The 20574-nt window shown below is 39.2% G+C and overlaps 1 protein-coding gene across 1 annotated transcript; it reads left to right on the top strand.

Moving 5' to 3' along the window:
* The first annotated feature begins 1526 nt into the window (after positions 1–1526).
* LOC115555637 (uncharacterized) lies at positions 1527–19577 on the top strand. Its single transcript, XM_030372610.1, has 14 exons — positions 1527–1775; positions 5249–5365; positions 5511–5666; positions 5970–6108; positions 7661–7830; positions 8410–8544; positions 9074–9259; positions 9414–10060; positions 12014–12156; positions 12507–12728; positions 13945–14190; positions 14608–14741; positions 15309–15626; positions 15783–19577. Exons 1-14 carry the CDS (start codon positions 1719–1721, stop codon positions 18876–18878), a joined length of 5766 nt encoding a protein of 1921 aa, XP_030228470.1. The 5' UTR covers positions 1527–1718; the 3' UTR covers positions 18879–19577.
* The last annotated feature ends 997 nt before the right edge of the window (positions 19578–20574 follow it).

The following is a 20574-nucleotide window of genomic DNA, read 5'->3' as shown; positions in this document are numbered from 1 at the left end:
TGATTTTATTCAATATTTTTCAAAATAGATTCAGTATTATATTATGTGGTGTATTAGTTGTACTTGACATTTGTGTATTTACAATCATTAACATCAATCACATTAAAAAAGTGAACACTAAGGTTCCGTTTGAAATTCATTTTCTCAGACCCAGGGGGTACTACAACACCACTTTGGGTATGCCTGAAAGGTAACATCTCCAAACAACTTTCTCCAGAGCTGACTCTTGATAGGTCCAAGATTTTATGAAAACAAGCTTACTCCTCCCATAACTGCTGTTATGTAAAGAAGACGTTTTATGGATGAGTAAAGTAAAGCGACCGAGATGCCACAGGGAAGCTTGTCCTGTTTTAACTTGAAATGCATTCTTTTGTAATAGCACTTTCTTATGGTGGATTTTGTATGATCATACAATGAATTACAATAAATAATAAACAAAAAAAGATCAGCATAGGATTAATATTATTACTGCTATTCTGTACAACTAAACTTAATAAAACAAGAATAGTAACACTATGGTGTTGGGTATGACTTTTAATGTTTAGAAGAGAAAAATGTTTAGAAATCTATTCATGCTAATATCTATCGCCTTGCTATTTCTATGTCTATGTCTACCTATTCTTTGCTAAAACCCAACACTCTGAGTCCAAACCAAACACAATGAGTTGTCTGGTGTCAAGTCGTTTTTGCGCGAGTTAAAAGGTTTGAATGTGCTGGGGAACTAGCTTTGTATTGTTTGTATTGTAAACGCAAGTTTAAAAATATCTTTCCAAGATTTTTTGCAGTGGTCAAAAAAAAAAAAGAAGCTGATAGACATGTTGACCTCTGCAGTAAACTGTTTAACCTATACAAGTATGCACAACTTGTTGGAACTTGAACGCTGGGCCGAGTTAAGAAAAGAAGACTGCCTTTCGAAATTCAGACATCCTATACATAATGGTGGTGGTTTTATGAGCTGCGTGAGGCAAGTTCCCACGGCATACATTGGATTCCTCTAGGGTTTCCCACAGCACGGTACGAATTAGGCGGCCACCTAAGCAACACACGCCTGTCGCCTTAACTACAACGTCAAAAATATTGAATTGTAAATATTATACACAAGTATCAAATGATCTAAACTTCATTCACTCTGTGTATAGATGAAGCTGCAGGGCAAAAGTCTGATAGCCTGCATGAAAATAAGCATAAATGGTCCACCTTTAAAAGAGTGCATCCAGGCATCTGTCTTCAAGGCAAATACATAAAATACATCATAATACTAACAGATAAATAATAGATGATTTCTAAACTATGATTTGCACATACATTTTTTGTTGTTGGCATATCATTTTGAATCATGCAGATGATCGAAAGAGCCGAGCCTCAAAGTGTCATGGCTCGAGGCCATCGCGTTGCACCTGTTACACCAGCGACACACCTTCTCGAAGCATGCAGGGGTGTTCCATGGAACGATGAAGGGAGTGGTGGGAAGGGGGGGATGGGGGATTGAACGGGGTGGGTTAATACTTTAGGGGGCTGTACGTTAGGAGTGGTTGGAGCCTCTCAAAGGAGGAGGCCAAGGTTTACATAGGTGTGTCTTAACTTAAGGTGACATTTATTTAAGGGTTTAGATGCCACTCTTTGTGACCATCCCCCAGAACACACAAACAGGATTCTGCAGAGCCGCTGCACCTAAAAGCAGCGGAGAGAAGGACTGGAGTGGTGGATGTTAAGTTGTTATGCACAGGACGATGGCGAGAGTGTTTGGCTTGCTGTTTCTGTTATTCCTAGCCGTGGTAAGTACACATACACGCACAAACAAGCACAAAGATGCAGACATGCACGCCCACACGGACACGCATGTGCACACACACACACACACACATACACACACGCACAGACTTAAACGTCTTAACATGGAATGAAGCCAGTGAAAGAGCAAATGTTGTGTATTGTCAATGGTGTTAAAGGATAATGGTAGAGATTAGGGATTGCATGGGTGTTAGAGTTACATACAAAGTGTCAATGGCCATGATGCTATTGTGTTAAGAAAAGGATTACTAGTAAATGTGTTTGTGATTTAATTTGAAAAATATAGATTTTGAACGAACAGACAAAAAAAGGGCAATTCCACTAGATGAGGGAACATAACTTTTTGTCTGCATTGAAAAAAATATCAAGCATTTTCCTGATACTGCTTCAGTTGTTGTTGAAGTAACTAGTTGAACCATCATAGATTTACATATTATAATGTCACAGACTTCTAGTCTCACATTAAAGGGTAAAGGTATAACCCCACTGATGAATTTCCGACTGGGAAAACAGTATTTTCTCAGTCAGCTAATAACCTTTGCATACGAGTTGTCTTTATCAAACTTATCTAAACCCAAAAACAAAGACTAAAGTTAACTCCTTGATTTTTAGGAGTACAAATAAACCTATGACATTGCAGTAAAACCTTCCGAAAAAGTATTTGCTGTGTTTATTATGTGTTTTATTATAAATCATTGGGCTGTACAGGCTAAATGGAACTATGTGGAGTGGCAATACAAAGCATCATGAATGTTTGCGAAAGTTGTACACTGTGTTCTAAAATTTTCAACACCTGTCAAAGTCTGAAACCCCAAGGCAGAATATTGCCTGAGTAGTTTTCCTCCGTCTCTATGCTTGATTCACTGTCGGCAAGGAAGAGAGTCCATAATTCTGTGCCTTCCAGCCTCAGAATTTTGGCATTACATTTTCCCGTCATGCAATTTAATTGAAAATTGTGTTTTCATCAAATTTACCAGCATTGTAAACCATGGTAAACCCATGAAAAAAGCCATCTTAACCCATTAATCACATCATGATGTCCATTTCATGTATGATATATAATTATCTTAACCCGAAGGATAGTTCTCTTAAGATAAACCATTGCCTAAAATAATCTATCATAAATAAAAGGAGAAGGAAGCTGAGGAATGAATGCAGAAGGAGCACAACAAGTGTTACGGAAGTTCCATGGTTTTTGTTGCATTTGAGCAGTGGCGTCATTAGGCTGTATTATTCGGGGCTAAAGCCCCGGATATTATTTAATTAGCCCTGAATATAATCTTTGGGTAAAAAAACTATGGAATGCATTAATTCAATTAATTCAATCATGATGAAATGATTCTAGTCAATAATGGTAGTTGGTAATTTAGAAAGAAACATGGGGATTCCAGTGACATCTCAAAATAAAGTAGCCTAGTCCTTCCTTCTGGCAAGAGAATAAACTCTGGCCAGTCTGGTTATGTTTAAAATCATAACCAGACTGTTTACCACCTCAAGGGAATTAACCTATCCTATCCCCAGTCAGATCCATATATATATATATATATATATATATATATGTATGGTCTGTCTCACTTGCATTCACATGCACTTTTTTTATTCTATAAAAAAATTATATAGGGTATTCCAGAATATCGGACATTTGGAATATCTTCCGGACGTTATTCACTAATAATTAAATAATCACCAAAAGTCCACATTTAAACGACAAACGACACAAACTAAGTTGCTTCAATAAATGCCATTTATTAAATTAGCCTAGGTAAAAAACACTAGAACTGCAAGCAGTTATGCAGGGGTCCAAGAAGTGTGCATTTCGCCGGCACAACGCAACAAGAAATGTGCGTTTCGCCGGCACAACGCGAAGCATGTGTTTAAAACGCTACCCTGAACCTGTGGATACAAAGGATTTGACTGTGGTAGGAGTAGCGAGAAGTCAGTGTAGCGTTTTCTCGGCGAAATTCTGTAGAAGATATACAATTCCCTCGTTTATTGCGCCCCCTAATGGCGGAATTTTCCGAATTTTTTAACGGACGACATTAAGGTTGGCACCAACATGTGTGTAAAATTTGGACTCGATCCGATGTCTAATTTTGGATTTCTTTGGATTTTTGTTATTCCACGTCTAATTTAGCTCATAAACCAATATTCAAAACGCTACCGTTTCGTCGTCGAAGGTCGGATAATTTCTTTGCGCGTGCGTCTGAAGATGTCGTGTGCAAAGTTTGGTGTCGATTGGTCAAGAAATGTGGGAGGAGTAGGGAAAAAACAGTTTTGCGGTTTTCGCGATTTAGCGAAAAATATTCATAGACGCAAATGGGCATGGCCTGGGCCAACAGATGCAGCAGACTCCAGTGCATCTGTGGGTATAAGGTTTTGGACTGTGGGAGGTTCGGTGTGGGAGTTATAGCCCCAAACGCGTATTCCTTGGTATAGCGCCACCTAGTGGCCGGCATGTCTGGATTTTGTCGTCTGCCGTCACCTCACGGACCTGGATCTAGTCAAGCAATTGGCGTGTCGGCACCATTTACGGTTTGGGCTGTGGGCACACTTTTAGGTGCTGGAATAAAAATCCTTACAAAAACAATAGGGATCCAACCTGTTGGCTTGGACCCCTAACAACCTGTTGGCTTGGACCCCTAATAACAGTCATTCTGGGCAAAATTGGTAAACGGGTAAAAAATAATTAATTCGATAATTGCAATTCTTGCAGGTTACTTTCGGCGCAACTTCATGGCATGGAAGTGCTCCGCTGCTCGCGAAAAGTTGAAGTCTTTCAACCCCGGCCCATGGCTCGATATGCGCATCAGCCTCGTCACCTTTTCCTCAGCTAGGCGGTTTCCGATAGATGTTTTAATCCTGTTTTGGAGAGAAAAGCACGAGTTGAAATGTTTCAACTTTGACGTGAATTTCGCGTGATGACAGCCAAACAGCGTTCAATAGCGTGGCCACTGAGCGACATGTGTATGCATGTGCGGGTGCACTGTGCGCGTTCATGAATGCACGTTCGTGTTTGCCTCCCTGGTGAGCTCGGCCAGGAACCGCTACTGGTTTTCATATGATACTGATTAATTCATACATAAATGCGATCTTCTTTCTTGTTTTTCTCGGACATGCGGGCATTTTATTATACCGGCCATGTGTGCGTGCAATCGGCCATGTCCTGCTATAGCCGGCTAACGTGAACACTGACTCTGATATAACTTGAATGGAACTTTAGATGTTAGGGGATAAGCAACACAATAGTCAGGTAGCTATTTAAGCTATAATAAACTGCGTATTTTGTTTATTTAGGTTAAGCATTCTGAAAAAAATTGCATGCACAATATAGCATACAAAAAATGTGTCGCACATTTTCATTTTCCCTCTGGGTTAAGCCCGGATGATAATGAAACCTAGAAACGCCCCATTCTAAACTACTCTTGTAAATCCAAAGTGGTGTATTATTATCTTCCAGATTCTAGGAACTAATGCCGAGGCAAGTAAAAAAAGAAGGAGGAAGAGGGAGTGGATCCTTCCTCCTGCTATGCTTATGGAAGGAAAGGACTACACTAACAGAGAATATATTGCCAAGGTAAATACATGGACATGCTCAGCTTTGGCTGAATCTCCTCACTGACTTTAGATCACTTACTTTTCCAGCAATATGAATTACCCCCCCCCCCCCCCCCCGCTTGTTCATACTGTTATATACTAAAAGCTAATATTTGGTCAACCAGATCCGCTCAGACATGGACGTAAGAGACAAAGTGGAATACTCTCTTACTGGAGAAGGAGCTGACAAGCCACCCTATAACCGGTTCACTGTAGACGCAGCCACCGGCTTTGTACGCATCCATGATATCTTGGACCGAGAGGAAAGAGCGTGCTACAATGTAAGTTCAACTGGGATCAATCAACCAAAAGACTGAGCCTGAATTTCAGAAAAGTACAACATTGTGATTATTTAAATATATATGAATATTAACTGAAATCTGATTCAAGGCAAAAAACTGGACAAATAACTTAGTTTTAAAAGTAAATTATTATTATTATTTCTGCCAGAAACCAGAAACCACACAGAAGCTCAATCAATGCCTAAATCAATTTTTCCATGAGAAACAAGCCTTAGATCATCATATTTCTAATCTCTACCTTCAGGCTTACATTGTTTCATTTATAAACGTGCCATTTTACAGCTTTTAGGAATAGCCAAGTACAGAAACGGGAGCGAGGCTGAAGATCACATCCCACTGAGGGTCATTGTTGGGGATGTGAACGACAATGAGCCAACTATAAGGTTGCATGAAGGCAACACCACAGAATCCAGTGAAAAAGGTACAGCTGAACTCTACTTCAATCATTCATCATTAAGAAAGCTAGCTGAAGTTTCACTTATGACAAAAAAAATTGAATATTCTTTCTTTCTTTCATGTTTATTTTGAATATGTAGACAAAACAAAAAGAACAAATTTTGCCAATTACACAATAAAGCCAATCAAGAATGAATAACAAAAAACAAAAATAATAATAGTAATAGCAAAAATAAAAAGCAAAAAGAAACAAGAAATAAAAATAAACATTAATGTAAACATATCCGAAAACGAGTGAGAAGAAGTAAAAACTTATGTACTCCCACCCCTCTTATTACTTACTCTGTATGTTTAATAATGATAATAATAATAAAAATAAATGAATATAAAAATGTTATGTTATATAAATAAATATATACATGTAAGTATGTACATAATATATATATATAAAACATACATTTAACAAGTAACAGTATGAATGTGACACAACAGCGTGTATACACAGTATACCTATACATACATACACAAACCTACTGACTCTTAGTGCAGTTCACTATATCCTGTGAACACTCAATTTTTGTACATTCTTTTAAAAACATTGATGCTTGGACATTGCTTATGTACTTCGCTCAGATTGTTCCACAACTTGACACCTGTGATGGAAATGCGAAAACTTTTCATGGTGGAATTACTCATCTGAATTTTGAAAGTGAATTCTCTCCTCAAATTATGCCCCCCCTCACGTTCACTAAACAAGTTTTGAATGTTCAATGGTAACAAATGGTACCTAGCCCTGTACATAGTTATTGCTGTTTGATATGAGACAATGTCTGTGAATTTTAATAATTTAGACTGTAGAAATAGTGGATTGGTATGTTCCAGATAGCCGACCCTGTGAATGATCCTTACCGCTCTTTTGGTAAAATTATTAGTGACTGTAATGAACTTTTGAAACTGTTTCCGTCTGTCCAAATAGCTTTTTATCCAGTCTATTGCCATGCCTCTTATACCAATTTTTTACAGTTTATTAATTAATATATTGTGATTGATAGTGTCAAAAGCTTTTCTGAGGTCAATGAAGATGCCAATTGCCTATTGATGATTATCAATTGCGTCTGTGATTCTTTCAATGGATTCCATTAATGCCTGAGAAGTTGATCTTTTAGTTCTAAAAGCATATTGACTCTCTGAGAGTACATTATGTCTTTCCAGGGATTAATCTAATCTGCTATTAAATAGTTTCTCCAGTATTTTTGAAAATTTAGGCAGTAGTGAGACAGGTCTGTAGTTTGTGAAGAGGTGTTTGCTCCCATTTTTATACAGTGGAATGACCTTTGCTATTTTCATTTGATTTGGAAATGAACCGGTTTGAAATGATAAATTGCATATGTGAGTAAGTGGCTTAGGAATCCCCTCAATGACCAGTTTGACCAGTGACATGTCAATATCATTCAAATCTGTTGATTGTTTATTTTTACAGTTTTTTACTATGTCCAATATTTCCTTCTCTTTATATATACTTGACAAGTGTCCTGCAAATAATATAATTTACAAACACATCCCTCCATTCATTGTAGGAACATTTATCATGCAAGTGGAAGGTGAAGATGCTGACGAAGAGGGAACTGTTAATGCTAAAATGGCCTATGCAATAATAAACCAAGAACCCAAAGGCCATGGGAATATGTTCAATATAGACAGGCATACAGGCAAATTATACGTCAAAGAGCCTACATTGGACAGAGAGGTAAGTGGCAGATGTATCAGACTGACGATGCCGTCAAAAAAAACATTACATTTTTTGCTGCAATCATGGGCTCTATTAAAAGTTGCAATGTCTAAAATTGAGCCCCTCCCAGTAAGTGCAGGAGACTTACAGAAGTTAAAAACTCAATAACATTGTTCTGTCCAATCTTACTGCAGCACAGCTGTGAGAGGTGAAGTAACGTAGCTCTGATGACTCAGTGGCGTGAGATGGTGGGGTTTTAGGAGATTCTTATACATATTTCTACAATTTATCAGATGTGGTTTTACTGATACAATTATTGTTACCCCTATCAATCAGCATTTCCTACAGATGTATCCAGGGAATATTTTGCCACGAGCATGTTCGATAGCTTCTAGTAGGCTACTATAATAACACAATTTTCATCTGTAATCTCTCGTGCAAAGTGGTAGTTGAGATGTCCCTGGAATCCCCATGTTTCTTTCTAAATTACCAAACTACAGAATCAACTATTTGGTCTTTGATGAAACAGGTATTTTGAGATGATGCAGAGAAGTAGATATTTTGGTATAATTAATCTTGTGCCTCTTCCCCTGCCAGACGATTGACTTCTATACACTCACTATAGAGGCAACTGATATGGGTGGGGCTAAAGATGGGAATAAAGGGACAGGATCCGTAAAGATCAAGGTGTTGGACATCAATGACAATGTGCCCGAATTGGAGCAAGAGGAGGTCAGAGGCACCGATATATGCATTATATCATATATACACACATATGTGTATATATATATATATATATATATATATATATACACACACACACACACACACACACACACACACACACACACACACACACACATATATATATATATATATATATATATATATATATATATATATATATATACACATATAAATATATATCCATACAAAAATATCCATAAATATACATACACACACATATACATAGATAGATATATACATATACACACACACACACTGACATCCTCACAAATCCCTGAGGCAGCTGATCTACACTTTAAGTAATCGCAAATCAACAATTTGCTATTTACAAGAGGACATTCAATTACCTTCAAGTAAATTAGACTGTTTATTACTATTACAATAGCAATTACTATATTGGTTTTAGCATTATATTTTAGATGTAACATTAGTGTATGGTATCTTTATTTCTTTAGCTGCTAATGCTTGATTTTGTTTGTCATGTTGTAACTATATGACGTATTTTTGTCCACAGTATGATGGTACAGTGGACGAGAATGTTGCTGATGTTGTTGTGATGAGAATCAAAGCCATAGATAAAGATTTGGAGCACACAGGCAACTGGCTGGCGGTATTTAATATCATCCAGGGAAACGAAGATGGCCTCTTCTCAATTGAAACAGATAACAAAACGAACGAGGGTATCCTTAAACTGATAAAGGTATTCCAAACCATGCAGCAATTCAAATCTAATCAGTTTAAGTTTCAACACATTGCTAGTATTAGTGTATGAGTGCTTGTTAACTAGTAGAATTTGCCTTGTTTTGATACACTTTTTTCAATTGGCTTGTCTCTTATGCCTTTTTATTGTACAGTCTGTGGACTTTGAAGAACTCCAGAAGCTCGAGCTGGGATTGAATATTTCGAATGTGAACCCTTTCATCAGTGGCATTCATGCCGTATCTATGGAGGTGCCAGTGGAGATTGGGGCTGGTGGACCAGTTGCTGCTGGTGCTGGGGCTGGTGCTGGGGCTGGTGCTGGGGCTGGTGCTGGGGCTGGTGCTGGGGCCGGGGCCGGGGCCGGGGCCGGGGCCGGGGCCGGGGCCGGGGCCGGGGCTGGAGTGGGCTTAGGTGCAGATTTAGATGTAGATTTGGGTGTGGATATAGGACTAGATATTGGACTCAATCCTGATTTGGGACTTGGACTGAAACCAGGACCAGGGCTTGGACTAGGACTAGGACCAGGACCAGGGCTTGGACTAGGACTAGGACCAGGACCAGGACCAGGGCTTGGAGTTGGGATAGGGCTCAAACCTGGGGGAAAACCTAGGCCCAAAAAGAAAAAACCAAAGAGCTATCCAGTTAAGATCTCCGTCAACAATATGCCTGAGACCCCCGTTTTCAAACCCAGCACAAAGCTAGTTCCTGTGTCAGAGGACCCCAATTTGATGACAGAGGACGGAGTGATTGTAGCGTACCCTGCCACTGATCCAGACACAGGGAAAAATGCTGAAAATGTCAGGTAATTTAAATTCATACATGCAACTTCCTTCAATCAATTTATCCATCTACCAGTCATTGCCAATAACTTTTCCCCCATTTATTTACTTTTCTTTTTGTTGTTGCAAGAAAAAAAAAAAAAAAAAAAATATATATATATATATATATATATATATTAGTGCTTTCAGTTAAACGCGTTATTAACGGCATTAACGCAAACCAATTTTAACGGAGTTAATTTTTTTATCGCGCGATTAACGCAATTTATATATTATATATTATTTTTTTCTTTGGCTCAAAAAAAAAAGAAACAGTAGCCTGACTGCTATGTTCAAGGCAGTATGTTTGTACGTTCATCGTTTAATTGCACAATGGGCTATTTTTTTGTATCGTCCTGTTTTGATCAGTATATGCCAATGTTGTTATCAATAAAAAAACATTTGCACAAGGCAAGCCGATGCACTTCTCCATGTTGATAAGAGCATTAAAATGAGAAAAATTAATTGGACAAAGAAATCAAGGGATATTTAGCATAAAAATCTTTTTGCGAGTTAACTACGGCATTATTATAAGCGATTAAATATTTTAATCGCTTGACAGCACTAATATATATATATATACTAGAGCTGTCAAGCGATTAAAATATTTAATCGCGATTAATCGCATTAATGCCATAGTTAACTCTAATTAATCGCGATTAATCGCGAATTATTTTTCTATGCTAAATATCCCTTGATTTTTTTGTCCCATAATTCTTCTCATTTTAATTCTCTTATCAACATGGTGAAGTGCATCGGCTTGCCTTGTGCAGATGATTTTTTATTGATAACAACATTGGCATATACACTGATCAAAACAGGACAATACAAATGCAATGTTCCATTCATTCATTATCATTCAAACGCAGAGGCTAGGCATTGACACACGGCTATTGCTGACCCGATTAGGAGAGCTTGGTCTAGATCCTGCCCATATTGTTGGGCAGGATGAAGTAGGATAGGCAGGGTTCGAGTTATGATTCCATCTCTGTGGGGGTCTCTTAAAGTTGTTGACGGGGGGGGGAGACCTTACCGGCCTTGCGCTGAGTTGTTGACGGGGGGCAAGTTAACCCCACTTATCCAAACAACTACCAAAAGGCAGACAAAGCCCCTTTGGTCAACATGCAACCTAACTATAGTAACTGAAGTAATGGACACTATTTTATTTTACTCAAACAAAGATACCTGCATAATAACAATAAGGCAGTGGTTCCAAACACAACATTGAATTGAATTAAATTAAATTCAATTTAATTTGTATAGCCCTTAACCACCATTACAGTCTCAAAGGGCTTAACAGGCCAAATATTTATGACTCCCCCCTGACCCAAACCCCGATACATTATTAACTATCGCCATGCCCATTCAAAATATGCCTGTTCAAAACATGCCTGTTCGGAACAGGCCTGTTGCATGGCCGCCTGTATTGCTGCTGTCAGCTTTCTCGAGGACAGCTCATCAAAACGTCACGCTTGACAATGCTCTTTCTTGGGTCCTCAGCCACACACCCGCCAAGTGTGAAGTCAATCGGATGAAAGATTGTATAGAAAATCTAAAGACAGAGTGACAGTCATACAGAGACTCAGAGATAAAGTTCAAGGCTTTCTAACGTAACCATTAATAGTCAACTACATTCTCACCTTCGCTTTGATATCTTTGAAATCTCTTGGCATTCACCCTGGAATACACAAGCCAATCTCTAGGGGTACACATGGAATGGATAAATGTGCAAAAGGAATTATGTCTATCTGTATGTTAAAAAGGATGTAGTCTAATCGGCAGATTGTTGCAAGAGCAATGTATTTCAAACAGATGCTCATGGCAATTTGGAATGACAGCACTAGAAATTTGAAGAAAATACAGAAAATGACAAAACATAACATACAAAAAATAAATAAATGTCCTATATTACTCAACTGTAAAACTCTTTCCTTTAGATATGCCAAAATCTATGATCCAGACAATTGGGTATCAATTGATGGAGAAACTGCTGAGATCAGACTCAACAAAGTCCCAGACAGAGAGTCAAAGTTTATAGTCAATGGAAGCTACGTTGCCAAGATACTCTGCATGACCCAAGGTAACGTGTTTTCCATCTAATTCAAATAAAGATTTGCTAGGCTAAACTAATTCTATGATATTTCTCGTATCACTATCATGTTTCAAATACCAAGATTTGTAATAGGTGCAGTAAATGTGTGAACATTTCCTGCAAACTAACTAACTCATTATTTTAGAGTTCAGATGGTGTTTACTTGCCAAAATAGTTAACTACCTCTAACATCAAAAAGACTGTTAGATTCAACCAGTTGTACTTTCAGTGTAACATAAACTTGGATTTAGGATTAAAATCAATTGTGCAAAAATTGTGTATGTCATATTAAAAGTAATGAATAAAAACTATTAACTATAATAACTGTGATTCTACAGACAACCCATCTAAGACATCAACCGGAACGATAGCTATTCATGTGTTCGATTCAAATGACCACTGCCCTACGCTGACAACCAGAAAAGATTCTGTGTGCTCTGATGAAAAGACGGTATACATCACCGGCTTTGATGAGGACGTGAAGCCCAATGGGGCTCCTCTGAGCTTTAGAATTGTCCCTGAAGGAACGCGTGGCGATTGGGACATTGAAATAATCAACGGTAAGTACACTTCAAGTCAAGTCAAGTAAATTATGTCCTGCCACTTTAACCATGGTTGTGGTCTCAATTGGCTTTACAATGCACTCCCCTAATCATGTTCCTCCGAAGAGCAAAGAAAAACTCCCTTGCCCTGCATGTTATACTACAAAACCATATTTGTATAGTTTCCATAAAGTTAGACACTGATGGTTGGATATTCAACTTATGGTTGAATATGATTAGGAAATGAAATCATTTGTGACTCAGAAGCCTGACCAAGACCTATACTAGAAACCCAGCATAGGTATCAGAGCCTACACTTAAGTGTATGCTTTAAGTGAAAATGGAATGGCGCCAAAACATGTTCGGACAGGTCTCAGTATGTTACCAATTTATCGTGGGAAATCAGGCTTATAGATAAGACTAGTTGATTGCGTGGCTGTTACACATTGACAATGTTTATAGATCGGTTAAATATCACATTGGCCTAGAGCAAAAAAAAATTTAATTTGTCTCTGACATGCTATGTCAATACACAGCATGTATGGACATTTCAAAAGATATGACGTAAATAAGCACAAATAGATCATGTGCGTTCTTACTATAGGGGGAAGGGATACAGTACTTTAGAGGCACTGGCTAAAATGTTTGACTACAAGACAAATGTTAAGGGTCTGATTTCCAAAGTGCACAGAACAGCTGTAGTCATGAGTAATCATGAATCATAATATATTGTAGGACCCTTCTTGACGGCAAAGTGTTTAATAGTGCATGATCGTGGGAGGACACACTGGGACCATTGGCCAAGCATCTTCAAATAGACAATGAGGAGGATTAGAAAAAAACATTCCCTTTGGGAGCAGTAACAGCAAAGGATTTGAGGTTGGATTTTATTCTGGCTACAAAAAGGTGAGGGAAGTGACCATCATGGATAGTTAAGGATAAGCTTCCATAGGGGAAGAGGACATTTCTGCAAATATGCCAGAAAACTTGCCAGACAAGAATCAACAAAATTAAATAGTTCAAGGCTGCTTAAATTTGAGGTTACAGTGGCAATGCAAATGTTTACTAACGTAACGCCTTTAAGTTGGAAAGAGAAGAAAAAAAAAACTATCTCTAGGCACAAGGCTAATTGAAAGGGCCTTCTTGGGATCGATATTTCCACAAGAGGTAAGACGCCCTAACCTCTCTTTGCTCTTTACTGAATCGTTCATGTCGGTTCTCTCCTTCTCTGCAGAGACCACCGCAGCACTCCACTCCCATGAGTGGCTTTGGCCCGGGGTCTACAAGCTTGAGGTGGAGGTAGCAGATGAGCAGGGCCTATCCTGCCCTGACAATGAGGAATTTGAGCTGGAGGTCTGCACCTGTGGACCATCGCAGCATTGTGTGCCAAAAACAGCAGAAAGAATTGGCCAGACCACATCCACACAGCTCTCTGCCCCAGCACTCGGACTACTTCTTTCTGTTATGTGTCTGCTTCTGTGTGAGTGAACCAAGTGCATTTGTCCTATTTATCATGGGAGAATAACTTTCAATACACAGAAAGAGATTTGAGGCTTGTTTTAACATCCGCTGGAAAAATGGAACATTCATCGATGAAAGACAATAGTGTGCTGTAGGGAGGGAATATTTTTTTCACAATTCAAGCGAACCTTAGAGAGCGAGAGAGAGCGAGAGAGAGCGAGAGAGAGAGCGAGAGCTTCTCTTGAATGATTCTCTCAAACCGAAACCACATAAGTTACATTTATACAGATTTATTAGACATTAAAAACATAAATATTTATTAGAGTTAGCGCTTTAAAAAGTTAGCTCTTTAGAAAAAAACAGTCCTTATAGCTGGAGATAACTAAAATTAATTACATTGCTGGAACATTATCTCATTAAATTGTCTTCTTTGCAGTCATCCCTTTATTGCTCCTGTTCTGCCAGTGTGGTGGCGCAAACTATATCTTCCCCGAACAATTTGCCGACCTACCATTTGACGCAAAAGAGCACCTCATATCCTATCATACAGAGGGAAAAGGCGATGACAAGGTGAGCATGTACTTTGATTGTACAATCCGGCCAAGGAATACTTTAAATACATACAGTGCATTTCAATGCATACAGGAAAGGACATGAAAACCCATTACTGGCCTAAACAGGTTTCTCATCTGACTTGTAAACACAGAAGTGTGGTAACCCGGTTTCTACCCAGAGCGAAACCCGGTTAAACTGAACCTTATCCTATATAGAAAATAGTTTCACAACTCAGCCACGGGTAAATGCACTTAAATACATAAATATAGTTTACACTAGTTGCTCTATGACAGCTTGAAATTCCAGACAATTCCGCAGAAGGAAGAAGCATTTTTTAATTCATTGTATCTCTTTTTTCCTGTTAATTGATAACAAATATATATGCCAGCATAATAATACTTAGATTAATAATATACAACCTTAAATTAATCTGTGGAATGGGTTTGAGATTGTTAGGTTACCAGGCACCCAATCATTATCAATCTGTTAGACTTCTGAGAATAAATTGTTTCCCTCAATTTCCCTCTGATTTGACTTTATACCTATCTATCTACTGACACCGGTCTGTTATGATATCTACAGGAGGTTCCTCTTCAAAGTATCCCAATCATGATGGGGTCACAAAAGACCAAAGGGGCCATACAGGCAAAAGAATTCAATATGGTCTCCTCAACAATAACGGCATCTCATGAAACAAATTACGAATCAAGAACTCACAATGCAAACCAGAGTTTGATGGACGTGGACAATGCTTTTGGTACCTCAAGTGATCCATTCGACCTTCGATATGCCAGTGCATCATTCAGCGGACACACAATGACAAGGTCACAAATGCATGCCTCAGACATGTATGAGGAAATAGCCCTTCCTGACATTTTCCTTGATGACTACTACTCCCAGGTACTTGAACTTGTTGTTCATACAATGGAGATATTCTAATATTGTTATAAAAAAAGAGGCACATTTTTTTATTGCTACATAATAGAGCTCAGCATAGGGAGAGAGATATTGAAAAAAGGATTTACCTCACCATATTTTCCTTTTGTTCCATTACAGAAAGCGCAATGTGCTCTCCCAATGAAGGACAGTCTGTTGGTATTTGACTATGAGGGCCAGGGATCCCCTGCCGGGTCCGTGGGCAGTGGCAGCCTTGTGGAATCTGATGATGACCTGCAATTCCTTGATGACCTTGGAGCAAAATTCAAGACCCTTTCTGAAATCTGCATTCCTAAAATGCCCGAGCCACCTGCATCCAAAGTTGAACATGATTTCAAACAAACGGTTAATCGTACCATTGAGACACCTATTGTAAAGCCAAAAATAGAGCATGGGAACAAGACCATCGATGTAAAAATGACTACAGTAAACAAAATCTCTTCCGCCAGTAATGTTAATATTTCCAAATCATCAAGGAACACCTTAAATACTTCCCGGCAGTCCCAAAAGCAATCACCCTCAACTAGCACTAGCTCTCAAGTCACCAACGTTAAAAACATTCAGTCTGCCCCCTTTTCCCCTCCCGGTCAGATGGTTATGTACCAACAGCAACCTATATACTATGCGACCATGCCTATGATGCAGCCTTTGCAATACATTCCTATGGGCCAACCCCAGCTTCAGAATATGCTATTTGCTGGGTCCGCTACAGGGTCCGTTGGGGCACAGAGTGTATTTGTAGTCAATGGATCTCAGAACCCACTCCCTGGAATGGTGATGAATGATGTCAAAGGCTCTGCAGGCTCTTCAGTAGTCTCATCAAGTGCAGTCAGCCCCACAGTGTTTGCACTACCAGGGAGCCCTGGAAGTCCAAGCTGGAATATGATCGCACCAGGGGCTGGTGGGGCCTATACATTTGTGGAGGCTAAGATCAGTTCAAGTGGGGCACAAGGGTTAAGCCCTTTGTCAGCTCATGGTACTTTACCCGGTGGTGAATTAGTTGGCCCTACAATGATGCAGGGCAATCCAAACTGGAATCTAACTGCACCAGGGGCTGGTGGGGCCTATACACTTGTAGAGACTAAGCTCAGTTCAAGGGAGGCACAAGGGTTAAGCTCTGTGTCATCCCAGGGTACTTTACCCAGAGGTGAATTAGTCAGCCCTACAATTCTGATGCAGGGCAGCCCAAGCTTGAATCTAATGGCACCAGGGGCTGGTGGGGCCTATACACTTGTGGAGACTAAGCTCAGTTCAAGGGAGGCACAAGGGTTAAGCCTTGTGTCAGCCCAGGGTACTTTAACCAGAGGTGAATTTGTCAGCCCTACAACGCTGATGCAGGGCAGTCCAAGCTTGAATCTGATTGCACCAGGTTCATCTCAAGTGTCATCTCAGGGTAATTTGCCAGGAGGTGGCAACTTGGTAAAAGAGGCTGCTCCCCCTCAGTGGGCATTAAGCAAAGCAGCCAAGGTCGGTGTAAATGGCATTCTGCCAGAACATACCATTAGTACAGCGGGGCAAGTTAATTTTAAAAATAATGTAGGGGTTGATTTGGTTGGGAATACAGGAGAGATAATGTTGGAGTCATGTAGGGAAGTTGTGCCTTGTGCTAAGCAGTCAGGGGAAGGCAATTTTTGGGCTCGGGAGTTGCAGATTGCAGAGGCTGAAGTTTGTCCAGCTGACATTAGCCATTCAGTACCAGAAACGTTAATTTCTTTACAAAATGAGCTCACTCCCAGGCCAGTGGATACAGAAGAATCAGCGCAAACTTTTGAGTCTTCAGATACAAATTTAAAGAAAAAAATACCACTTGATAACCCTGTTCATTCCAATACGGAAATCTGTGAACCTCTCGAAGACTCATTAGAATTTAAAGGAATGTCTATATCCGAGCGTAAAACACTGGAAGATGATGTGAGTCTAGTAGTAATAGAGTCAACTCAGCACGTCACACCCACATCTGTCATGGCCGTGTCTGGAGAGTTTAAAGTAAACATTCAGGAATCCCTTTCAGATGTAATACTCCAGGAGACAGAAACACACACACTGGGAGAGGAAAATGCTGATCATGGTTCCCCACTGAATGAAACTATGTCCAACCAACAGAAAAACCAAATACCAGAGGAGCCATGTGATCAATTAACAATTATACAAAGTCCAATTACCGAAGAAGCGTTGATGGGGATCCCCAAAGAAGAACCAGAGCTCTTATTACCCTCTCCGAGTCTCTCAGAAGATGCACCGATTGTTGCAGAAGTGTCCCCAATAGAAGGTTCCTTGGATTTGGCTGATATGGCAGATAGCACATTATTGCTTACTCCAGAAGATGAATTAGGTTTGCCTGTAAAGTACCAAGAAATATTGCAGTATCAAGAAGCTGATGAACATGTAGTAACTAGTGAAGCTAATGAGCTTATACTTGAGAAAGTGCAGAGTAAACCTTGCATCCCTCCAAATTCAAATGATTCCACAGCCTTTAGATGTGCCATTGAATGTGCAGATGATGAATCAGAAGGATTTGAGAATGACCCGAAGAGCAGACAAATTGTTGAGAATATTAACGAAATCCAAGCTTCAGCTCTTGATGAGGGGGTAAACATTGAAGACAAAGCAATCATTGCGCCTCCCTTAAACCAGATAGACACAGATACCGAAAAGGATTCACAGGAGGCTAGCGACAGTGAGGAGAATGCAATGCCTGAATTGCAGTTGGATCAACGTTTAGAAGACAATATGTGCAAAGGTCATGCAATAGAGTATTTTGATGAGGTAAATGCAAAGGCAACATCACTGCAAAATCGGACTCAGTTGAATACTGTCTCAGATGATCAAAGAGAAGATTGTGACAGTGATTGCATGTTAGAATCAGCTCAATTAATAGCTGATGAAAGCATTGAAGAAGAAGTTAAGGGATCCCTCAATGACATGACAATGTTAGAACAATATCAGCACACTGTGGACATTACTGGTATTTGCTCAGAGAAGACTAGCTTAGAGTTGAATATAGCACAAAACGTGGCAATGAAACCCGACATGCACTTATCAATTGATGAGGTGAAAGAAGGCAGTCTGACATCGAAGCTTGACTCCCCAGTTCCCCAAACATGCTCAGATATCAAAGAGAATGACACTAAAATGAATGTTCAGGTAGAAGAGTACAACATGCTGGCAGAAAAACTTGATAGTGATGCTGTTGAATACCAGGAATTACCTAAATAATTATCTCAATCACCAGGTTGTCAGGCATTGATGAATTTGAATCAGGTAGGAGGACGTCAGATGTTTGGAAGATGAAGCAGAAAGAGGTGAACCCAATCATGGTTTGGTAACTGCAAATTATTCTGAGTGACAAGAGATAATTTGCGAAATAATCGAAAGGCCAGCTATAGTTGACACATTGCTGACATTGCGAAAGATTGCCAACAGACACGGGGACAGATTTAGACATTGACTTAGTCGATTAGCTTTAAGGATGGACAAAATGTATAATCAACTATTTAGTACTTTCCCTTTCTCTTGCAATATACAAGGCAATTACAATGTGGAGTTGGAGAAGGTGGTGTGGGTGTATTCTGACTTTATTCTGCATTCATATAATCAATTATTTGCTGGTCAAGTGTGAAGTGTATTGAGTGCCAGAGCATATTTTTTTTCAGTAATTTCAAATTTATTCAGATGTACTTTAAGGGATTTTTTCCATCTTTGTTTTTGTATATCATTTGGTAAACATTTGTGTGCTTGATGTTTCTTTTGTGAAGAATTTTAACTTTGTTTTGAAACAAGTGCCTTTAATAAAACATAACTTTGTCACACCTCTGTGCAAATCTTTACTGCATCGAGATTCTGGTTATTATGCATTTAACTATTTGTGTTCTCGTCAGTGCAAAATGTATTAAAGACTAAACGACTCAAAGTAAATCACAAAGTGCCTGTGCTTTTTTCATTGTGTTGACAACACCTCTAGCTATCCTCACAGACACTGAAGATCGTTTTTCCCTGAGGGCTGTGACATGTTGTTATCTTAGGTTCAGATCTGTTACGCATAACTACCTGCTCCAACAAAGTTCAAAGTACGCCAAGGGGAGTGGTGAAAAACAAAGGATTCTGTCTTCAGAACTGGTTTTTCGGCGTGGTAGAGACATCCAGACGTCACCCAACCATCACAATAATGCATGCATAAGTTAATTTGGCAGTAGCAGTGTCTGCTTTTGTGGTAACTTCTTCAGTCAGTGGATAAAACCAATGAATTAATTTTAAAAGTTGCAAAGAAATGTTAAAGAAAACCAAGTAGACATATTTATTTATATTATTTTCATTTTTTTTGTCTCTATACCTTTTATAGTAATAATAAACTCACAAGAGTAGTAACTTAACTGTTTAGCTTTCAGTCAATTATATGGCAATAGACATGTGCAACCTTCTCAAATTTCATACCTTTCCCATATTTCATAACTCGCATGCATGAACCAAATGGAAAGGTCCAGGCTTAAGTAAATCATTGCTGACTTCAACTGAATTGTACCGCAATCTAGGTCACACAGAAACACTTTTTAACCCGAAGTAACAATCGATGAAACACAACTTATCGTAAAAAAATCATTGCGGTCATCATTCATATTGTAGCAGCTGCAGTTTCTTAATGGGTAACTATACTCTTGTCAAACCAAGGCCATAAATCGTTTGTTAGCAAGGCACTGGAAGTAGCTGGAACACAACCATTAAAACACGACAGACATTAATTTTTTCCAGACATTTGCTGGTATGATGTCAAATACTGAAATAAACACTGCAGGATAAGTGATAAATTGGTGAGGAATGGAGGTCAAGGGCACCGGTTGAGGTAGGTGTGTAGTGCCCAGTGGGTCTATTGCCAGCTAGTCCCCCCATAACCAAAGCATTATTACGCTTTTATATG

This window comes from Gadus morhua, chromosome 12, assembly GCF_902167405.1.
Source record: "Gadus morhua chromosome 12, gadMor3.0, whole genome shotgun sequence".
NCBI classification, from domain to species: Eukaryota; Metazoa; Chordata; class Actinopteri; order Gadiformes; family Gadidae; genus Gadus; species Gadus morhua.
The sequence above is the reverse complement of the archived record's forward strand: the minus strand, read 5'-3'. Positions and strand labels throughout refer to the sequence as shown.